At 33.9% G+C, this 10,219-nt stretch overlaps 2 protein-coding genes across 3 annotated transcripts; one reads left to right on the top strand and one right to left on the bottom strand.

Annotated features, from left to right (window-relative positions):
* Window positions 1–859: 859 nt before the first annotated feature.
* On the top strand, window positions 860–6,744 carry RB195_020849 (uncharacterized protein; the record flags this gene model as incomplete). 2 transcript variants are annotated; one of them, XM_064189355.1, is made up of 10 exons in its annotated part: window positions 860–931; window positions 1,226–1,228; window positions 1,598–1,677; window positions 1,783–1,939; window positions 3,872–4,009; window positions 4,320–4,456; window positions 4,529–4,614; window positions 5,838–6,031; window positions 6,100–6,321; window positions 6,580–6,744. In XM_064189355.1, 10 exons carry the CDS (start codon window positions 860–862, stop codon window positions 6,742–6,744), a joined length of 1,254 nt encoding a protein of 417 aa, XP_064045235.1. The 2 variants fall into 2 exon arrangements, with proteins under 2 accessions (XP_064045235.1, XP_064045236.1); XM_064189354.1 differs by lacking the exons at window positions 860–931; window positions 1,226–1,228 and having other exon boundaries at window positions 1,604–1,677.
* Window positions 6,745–7,263: 519 nt separating this feature from the next.
* RB195_020848 (uncharacterized protein) lies at window positions 7,264–7,576 on the bottom strand (the record flags this gene model as incomplete). Its single annotated transcript, XM_013439253.2, has 2 exons — window positions 7,264–7,426; window positions 7,497–7,576. The coding sequence occupies 2 exons, from the start codon at window positions 7,574–7,576 to the stop codon at window positions 7,264–7,266; spliced, it is 243 nt and encodes an 80-aa protein (XP_013294707.2).
* Window positions 7,577–10,219: the final 2,643 nt, after the last annotated feature.

The following is a 10,219-nucleotide window of genomic DNA, read 5'->3' as shown; positions in this document are numbered from 1 at the left end:
GATTTTAGAGTTTCTAGCCAGAATTTTCTGGAATAAAACTAAATCGAAATGCACTCGTGCACTTCTGAAAATGTTCTTCTTCAGAGAAAATCCGCATTTGTGGTGGGAGGGGGGTAATTGTGGTGAACGGCGGAAAATTGTTCTTGTAGGCAATTTTCTTCTCCCAAACATGTATTTTACTCTGGTGAAGCAGTTCTGTTGGGACATAGCCTGGCTAACATTCTCGTTTCTATTTCTATTTTTTATGTATTTCCTATTTTTACATTTTTATTTTTACTTGTTTATTTTTGAGATTTTCATTTTGGTCCGCACATTTACTGTTTCCATCTGGTATTACTATCCTACTTCAAGATCTTCAATTTAATTATGAGGAAAAGGTTTTGGATTTTCCCACACAAGTATAGTTTTTTATGTGAAATATTTGAATATCTATTATTTTATTCATTGTTTTATTTATTAAATATAAATTTATCCATTATTAATTAATATCATAATCAATTATAATTTATTATTATCATTTATTTATTAAATATATATATACATAATTCATCAAGTATTTATCAGTTTAAATATTTTATATACTTAACATTTTATTTATTCTTTTTTCTTCCAGGCTATTCTTAAATTGTATTCAGCCGAATCGACGATGAGCTAATTTTTCGACACTGATTCGTCGCTTTTTTGCACTTTCGCTTTCGCTAATTTGATTGTTTTAAAATTTTGCTCTTTTATGTTCGTTTCCTTTCTTTTCTTTTTTTTGTTAACGTTCCTTTTAATGCGCTATGGATTCCATGAACAATTCCATGAATAATTCCATGAATACAGTGACATATCTTGTCTTCGTTTCTCAGCCAACCACATGATGGCTCCTGTTTTTCCACTGTGTTCTAGAAAACTGCTTTTGCTCTGCTTTGTGGATGACGTCAATTTCGTGAGATTTTTCCACAATTCGGTCTTTCTGCTCAAATTCCTAATGCTTTTCTGAGGAAATTTCCGAGCATCGACAATTCTTTTCTCAAATGCTTTAATGAAAATGTTGGCTATTCGCTTTTTAGGTTCGGCACTGCATTTGGATAAATTTGAGAGCCCACATCATTGCTGAAATAAGGAGGAGGAAACAAAAACGAGGAGTCTTGGAGGGAACATTCTGACGTGGAACGAGGCTATTTCTCTGGTATGATCAAATCCCGGAAGTACTTTGATCAACAACGATAAGTTTTGCAAGGAGGTTGGTTGCTTGACACGAGGTAAACTCTAAAAGTTGTGATTTTCTTTTATTTTTATACTTTTTGTTAGAGGAAGTTTGTGATGCTTTTTTCTAAAATAAATTAGAACTAAACTTAAACTTAAACTAACTTTCTTCTAAAAATAACTTAATAAAAAATAATAAAATAACTCCTGTAATTTTTATTTCTCGTAACTCATTCTTCCTTAAATTTAGCTCCTTTTGACTTCTGATTCCCACTACTATTCCAAAAAAGGGATTATGAAGACAAATTTTTCAAAATTTCTAGAATAGGGAGAATAATTCTAGGTTAAAATCTTTCCACAGATTTTTTCAACCTTATTTTTTGTTAGCAAATAGATTTTCTTTCAGGCAGATATGGTAAATGCTGTTTCGACAGTGGGCGGGCAAGTTTTAGATCCACGTTTTGCAGAAATTGAAGAGGTATTTAGGTATGTTCTCCTGAATAAGTACATAATTCAGAAATATTTGTCCTGTATACTAAATAGTTACATAACTTAAAATTTTTTTTAATTGGAAAAGCTCCAATTTTTCAGAGAAAACTTCGCCTTGGGACTTGAATCGGCCGGAGCAAGTTTTGCTGTGTTCCATAAGGGGAAATTAGTAGTTGATCTATGGGGAGGCTTAAAAGATCGAACATCCAGACAACTATGGACCAAGGACACTATGTCAATACTGTTCTCAACAACAAAGGTATTTTTTATATGATTTTTTTCTGATTAAACAGTTGTAGTCGGTCATATTAAAGCATTATTTAGTGCTAAATTTTTCTTAGATTCCGAAAAATATCCATAGGAAAAAAATTTAGATCTTTAAAATCTAAATTCTAAAATTTCGAAATCATCTTCGGTGTTATGTGAACATAAGTATTTCATTTATATTCGGTTACATACGTATTCCTAAAAGCTTAAGGATGTAGGTGCCGCTTCCTGTTCCTTCTTAGCTTCCGATCGTTGGTCAAAGTGATTGAGTGAACGTGATTGATGGGTCTACTCGTGGCGGTACATATTTTTCCGGAATCCAATCAAAAAAGCGAAAAATCTGCCATAACAGAGTTTTTATGGATATGGATAGAAATAGCTACTATTCCCTGGAAAAAACACATTTTGTGAGTTCGTGTTCCATGAGGCTACTAATATGTTGAATGGGTCTGATTGTCTTCAAAACATTATCCTAGGCGTGGGTTAACCAGGAGCAGGATATTTTTTCTCTCTACTAATAATAACTAATATAAATATAACTAATATAATTAATTAATAATATGTAATAATATATAATATAATATGGTTAGCTAATAACTGATATAGTAACTAATATGAGTTGTCAGGTACAAAGGCACTTTTTGTCCACTTAAATCCTAATCGGCCGTTGGGATTTTCTGAATTCTGGAATTTTCTTCTTATGGATCGAGTGGAAACGACAGAAAATGTGGTATAATTTATTTTTACTCCACTAAGAAAAATGAAGAGTAAAGTTCGCATGTTGATTAATCCCTCTGGAATGCTTCATCACATTCTATTCCTATTTAAAATCCGAGAAATTTACAGACTACGGTAGCTGTAGGCATGTATACAAGGACTCTTAGAAGATATTTCTAGTGTCAAGTCAGTGTTTTTATGCTCCTGAGAGAAATTTCCCACTAATTGTGTGAATTGGGAAATTATTGGTTGGCATTAGGTAGTTTTGAACTATCAGCAGTGGAGAACCATGTGGTGATCGTCTCTCTCCACCGCGCGACACTTTACCTGCACTGCCACAGAATTATTATTAAAATTATTTTTAATTATTAATTTTATTTATTCTTTAATATTTTATTTTATTTATTTTGTTTAATTTTATTTATTTTATTTTAATTATCATTATTATTTATTAATTTCTTTTAAAATTAAACTATAATATTACTTGTACTTGTATAATAATTATTATAATACTTGTATAATTCTACACAGTGAAGAAGGCAGAGTGTTAATCATTTTTATTTTAAAACTATTATTATTATTATTGTTATTATTACTATTATTATTATTATTATTATTATTATTATTATTATTATTATTATTATTATTATTATTATTATTATTATTATTATTATTATTATTATTATTATTATTATTATTATTATTATTATTATTATTATTATTATTATTACTATCACTATTATTATTATTATTGCTATTATTGCTATTGCTATTATTATTATTATTATTATTATTATTATTATTATTATTATTATTATTATTATTATTATTATTATTATTACTATTATTATTATTATTATTATTATTATTATTATTATTATTATTATTATTATTATTATTATTATTATTATTATTATTATTATACTATCACTATTATTATTATTATTACTATCACTATTATTATTATTATTACTATCACTATTATTATTATTATTGCTATTATTGCTATTGCTATTATTATTATTATTATTATTATTATTATTATTATTATTATTATTATTATTATTATTACTATTATTATTATTATTATTATTATTATTATTATTATTATTATTATTATTATTATTATTATTATTATTATTATTATTATTATTATTATTATTATTATTATTATTATTATCTTACCTATAGTGGCTTGGATTTTAAGAGTCTGGCCGCCACGATTCTAGCTATTGTCATGGATCAGGAGCATATCTCGTACAGTCAAAAAGTGGCGGAATTTTGGCCAGAATTTGCTGGAAACGGCAAGGAACATATTACCATACTTAACGTTGTGCTACATCAGGTATCATTTCATACTTTACTTTTTTTGAACCTTTTTATTTAATTGTTCAAATTTTTGAAAATACCCGCGATGAACCTTTCTACGGTCAGTCCGTGATCCGGAGATGGAACCATACTCGTGCCAAAATTTATGTTAGGTGAATTTCCAGAGTACGAGAACCATTTGTTAGGGAGGGGGGGGAGAATAAAAATAAATAATAATAAGGTAATAGAATTTGGGGGAAATTCTGTGCCGAGGAAAAATCACTCTTCAACCTCTCGTTTTGTCCCAAGAAAGTGTAACGAGACGTTGATCCTCAAATTTCTTCCAGGCAGGTCTTCCATATTCCGAGCAGATGATAAATCGAGAAGATGTGGTTGATTGGCGAAAGATGAGTGCATATTTCGAAAATGCCACCCCTGTGTGGACCCCTGGGACCCAATCGGGTTATCATGCGTTAACATTTGGGTAACTTTTGTCCCAAACTTTGAAATAGAAACGGTATGCTCTCGTCTTATATATAACCTAACAAATTTTCAGATTTTTAATAGATCAAATTATACGACGAATCGATTCAAAGAAAAGAGGCGTAAATGATATTCTCAAGGAGCTCATACAATGTTACGGTAATGAGCTGTGTTACTTAAATTAATTACTTGAATTTAGGTTAAATTTGATTTTTTTTTCATTAAGGAATGAATAAAATAACAACCATAAGGAGAAATCCTTTTGCAGAAATAAATAGAGATAAATACACACAAGGGGGACGTACATATTCTTCTGGTTGTAATTGGCGTACCTAGTTTACCTTATTTATTTTAATTTTCTTTAAATTATTTATATGTTACTGTTTATTTACATGCAGTTTATTTTATCTACTTTGTAGAATTGTAACATTTTACAATGCTGCCAAGTGTGCTGTGTTTCTGAGGATGGCCCAGTTTCGATTCTGAGCTTTGTAAATAAGTGAGAAAATATAAAAGAAAAATTAAATATAAAAAGAAAAATTTATAATTTTTCCGCAAAGAGTTGGGATTCATCTGTAACAAATAAAATTACGTAAAATAAATTTTAAAATTAAAAGAAAATTAACACTAACTGAATAAAGTTAAAATCTTCCAAACCTCAGCGGAGGATCAAGTCCATACATTGATTGTTCAAGGTTGTTACCGTAAGCCTACAGTACCGGTTGTATCTGCATGTAACGGGAATTACAGAAAAAGCAGCTATCAAAATACAATACCATTTTCTTGCATAATAGTCAATTCTCTTTTGTGAAGATGAATATTTATATATACTAATTATTTATGGATTGGATTTGTTTATATATTAATTATTTATGGAATGTCAAAAAATTGCGAATTTCACTCACAATTTTTCTGATTAACTGCTTCAAAGGAGCTTTTTTTTGAAAAGATAAGGATCCTCGGATGCACTGCCCCTCAAACATTGTAACTACAATTTTTTTGTCACTCTTATTTTATTTTAGTACTAACTCGTAGAAAATTATCTGCTCGATGTCGTAACCAGCAAATAAACCATGCCACCAAATTTTTATGCATTTTTTTTCAAACAAAGACGGAATAAAGAGGCCGAAAACCCTGCTAAGGGAATAGAAGAAAATTACCAATTTAAAAAAAAATGCACTTTCCAGAAAAACTAGTGGAACGGCTTATATTTGCTTACCCAGCAAGGATTATAAATCCAATAAAAATGAAAAGAAAATGATCTCTTCGCTTTTCGATGTCTTTCTACTTTTTTTCGGGCACAAGTTCTACACGGAAAAAAAAAAATATATTTATAGAGTTTCGCAAGGTCTCTGCGCGGTGTTTACACTTTGTGTTTTCAGATATTCCCAACATATCAATTGGCCTTAAACATCCGGACGACAACGATCGCGTTGCGACGCTACAGTATCCTAGTAAGCTGCAAATCGAGGCGGAAGGACGACATAATCCCGAGGTGTTAAGACGATGGAATGCCGGCGACAACGAACACAACAGGCATCTTTACGATACCTGGAGATGGATAACGACTGATGATGTACGGAAAATCTTTCTGGATTCCTCGTTCCGCTTTTGTTACCTTCGAAATAAATACAAATATTTCAGTACAACTCTCTGGAGAATCGAATACTTCCCATGCCATCAAATATGGGAATAGGAAATGCTAGATCCTTGGCTCAGCTTCATTCACTCTTGGCTGAGAGGAAAATTCTTAGCGATGCTTTCTATAAACATTTCGAACAACCTGTGCTGGAGGATGAAATGGATGTGGTCATCGGCTACGAGGAAAGCAAAGGTTATGGATACCAATTTACTAGAAATCCTATGGTAAGCAACTTTAAGCTGAGCTTTTTATTTCATTTCAAGAAAAATCTCTCTTTTTTCATTTTTTCTCTCTCTATATGAGAAAGAAATCTACACGGATATAATTTTTTCAAAGGGGCTTTCAAAGGGGCTCACATGAATCATTCATAAATTATTCACTTTGATTAATTCATATTTATACTATCCCCACCAATAATAAATAAAAACTCCGAAAAAAAAACATAAGTAAGAATAAAAAACTAATGCCGAGAGGATTTTCAGGGTCAATGGATTTTTGGTCACTCCGGGTTTGGAGGTCAAAATGTACGCGTCGACGTGCACAACCGTCTCTCATACGCGTACGTCTGTAACGGGCTAAAAATAGCCGATGCTGATCTCGTAGAGCCATGGAAACGTATGGTTGACAAGATGTATTCGCTATTATGAAGAGAAGAAAAATAAATCTAAGGTGAAAAAAAACAAGAGTTATCATAGAGTATAAATATTAAGAGCTTTTTTTATTTTATATCTGACAACCAAGAGAGTTGTTTTTTAATAGAAATATTTTTGAAAAAAATCTTTGGGGTGATGTGTAGTAGTATACGATGCTTTGGCACGACTCTTGACGCAAGCATTAAGAGATTGAAAAAATGGGACACCAACACCGTAATTAAATAATTATTTTTGCTTATTAGCAGTAGTCTACAATGATTTTCTAACTTCAACCTTATTTTACTCATATTTTGAGTTTGCTCACGGATGCGATCGGAATATATATTCCGCATCTTTCTTGCCGTTGCTCGAAATTGAAAAAAAAAATATGCCGCAGGAATCTGCACAGCAGAATATTCGACGAACTCTGTCGATAAGTAAATAACACGAAAAACACTAATTTTTATTTATGCATATTTGTTTAGGTATGTATTTTTACAAATTCAGTAAATCGATATCAAAGCGTTCTCCGTATTATCCGATCATTCCTGGATAAAAGCCACCGCCGAATCCAGGGTAGTAGCCACCACCCCATCCGCCAAAACCGCCGCCGAAACCAGGATAACCACCACCCCATCCGCCTATTCCGCCCCAACCACCATAGCCGAATCGACGTTGGCGTTTCGTTCGAATTAGACTGTAATTATAGAATTGCTTTCCTGAATGGATTGGTGTAGATCAAACAAGTGGATCCAGATCAGACTTACAGGGGCTCATCAGCCGCGGGAAATGCACAGGCAGCGACTACTATTGCTAGCAGAACGGCGAAGAAAAATAGAATACGCATGCTAAATCGCAATTGTTTTAGAAAATCAATTAGGGAATTTGTTTGAAATGCTACGAAAAAAGCTCGAGATTTTAGTGATCAACAGTAGAAAATTATTTAAAAATTAGATTTCCTATAACTGAGCGGTCGTTAATCCCACAATGAGGTTATATTCAAAAAATTCATTTATTTATTTACTTCTTCTTTACATGCTTACACACGCCTGTGGGGATAGAGTATACAAAGAACAATAAGAAATACATTTGAACAAGAAGACTTCACGAACAGCTCTGTTAACGGAAAAAAAATTTGCCTCACTGAAGATCTAAGGATAGTTAACTTAATCTCAAACGTAGTACCACGTGTTATCGATTTTTTTTCAATTTCATAAATTTTAAACGGAGTTCTTAATTTAGTATTATTCGATTGAGAACATTCTCATATCAATTCTATTCACTCGATTTTCAAACGTAAGCCGAATTATTAAAGGACTACGAGTTATTAACTTTTTTATTTTATAAAGTGGAAACAGAATGAGGCTTAACGATTTTTTCTGATTTTTTTCTGATTTTTTGACGCAAAACCACAGCACGTTTAGCTGTTTAGTATCAGTTCCTTTGAAAGAAATCAAAAGTTTATTTTTCAAGATTTTATTCAAACCAATAGAGTAGGATTTTAGACATAATATATCCGCCAAGTATAAGTACTGTTAGGGTTCTACAAATAATTAGTTTAAAGGCATCACTCCACGAATCTGAGGTGATACGGCTACGGGCGTTCCGGCGCGCTATTTTCTACAAGGAGTTCGATTGGAGCGCGTCACCCGTGTGCACGAGCCGCATCTTCAGGGCCGTTTTTTTACGGCAATTAGGAAAAAATGGACGGAATCATCCCCCTCTCCATAATCTACTATCCCGTATACGAATACTCCACCTGAAATCCGTAGCACCTCAGATTCGTGGAGTGATGCCTTTAACATACAGTGATGAACATTTCACGAAGATTAAATCCCTTAGCCAGGTGAAGCAACTGCCGGGCAAGGAAATCGAGAAAGTACTGTGGAAATCTATGCTCTGGTTGGAAGTCAGGTTAAGGTGAAGAAAAGACGGAAGGATGGAGGAGGAAGTACAGAAGTGAACTCGCCGAAAGCCTCGTTATATACACAGTCGCATGTATCGATTATTTTGAGGAAAAACCGCAGTTTGACGAAGTGGTTAACTCGTGCTTATTCGAAACGAGTAGACATTTTCTCGTTTTCATGGTAGAAGAAGAGAGGGAAGTAATCTAAGATGAAATATCAGCAACATAGTTCTTTGAGTTCGCTCTCATTCTGTTACTCGGCCTACTATTGGATACACAACAGTATGTACTGTGGTCCTAATTGGTCACCAAACACGGAAGGTACCAGAACGCGTGCTGACGAAGACAACGAGTTTTCTAAAATTCAGAAAACATTAGGAAATCTTCATCCGCTCTCGAAAATTTTCTGTTGTTGTAAAAAGTACACAGAACCACAAATTTGTCACTCATTCACTTCACTTATTCAACACCGTTCACCCCGCCATGTTCTCGTTAGTCAATCATCTTGATTCAGGTCTTTCGCACCTAATACACCTGAATTTCATTTACTATTTATTATTATTTTATGAATAAGCAAACCATAAGACTGATATCAGCTACGCTGTGCAAAATTGGCTGCAAAAGTTTTGTGTTCATGAGAGTTATGAATTTCTTGTCTAGCGAGCTCACACGTGAGTTCTCACAGCCTCTCTCGTGCAGTCATGAAGATGTTCAACGAGCCGATCGTATCCATCGTCAATGCTGCCCATTGCGGAATTTTCTCAAGACCCAGCTAGCGTAGCGAAAAGGTCCCAATTAATGAGGGTTCTGAAACTTCGCTCTCTGAACTTTGCGGCTTTCTTTTCTCTCCGAGTAAACAAGAATCTTCCCTGGAGGAGGCGATGGCCCGATCCTGTATAAAACTTTGGCGACGTTCGTCAAGCAGAACCTTTTACTGATGTCGTCAATTCCAGTATTTCATCCTCCACCGGGTGAATCCCAGGTCTAGCGTAGAGAGTAGGGCTTCTGAATTTTGAGATCCCTTTGTGGCCTTAGTCGTCATGATGAATTCGGAGAGTCTCTCCCCATAGTCATTCCATTGCATGTCGTGGGTCCCGATATGAACTTCCTCAGGCGCTCTTCTCGGACCACTTTTGGCGTTGAAATCACGAATTATGACCTTTTCGGTAGAATTTCTCCAGGTCCATATAGAAAGCTTCGACTTCTTCTTCTTTGTAGCTTTATGTTGGAGAGTAAGCGACGGAGATAGTCAAAGCTGGTGTTGGACCACATCTTCTCATCCGCAGACGTCCGATTCTGGTTTATTCCTTTATTTCATTATTGCCATATTCGTGTTGACGACGACGCCAACTCCTCTACTGTCACACGTTCCTAAGAACAGTTCTTCTCCAATGTCATAGACGGCGTTTAGTGGGTGGCGTCGCCTCGTCTCGATCAGTCTGGTGACGTTGTAGTTAAACTTCTTGGTTTGCCTCATCTTCAATGGGCACACCCGATGCAAGCGTACGGGCGTTATAAGTACAGATCGCCATCCTAGTCTTTTTCCGTTTCGGTTACCCTAATGACACCTGCAACCCGGTCCTT

This window comes from Necator americanus, chromosome II, assembly GCF_031761385.1.
Source record: "Necator americanus strain Aroian chromosome II, whole genome shotgun sequence".
NCBI lineage: Eukaryota > Metazoa > Nematoda > Chromadorea > Rhabditida > Ancylostomatidae > Necator > Necator americanus.
This window is presented reverse-complemented; position numbering and strand designations above follow the sequence as displayed.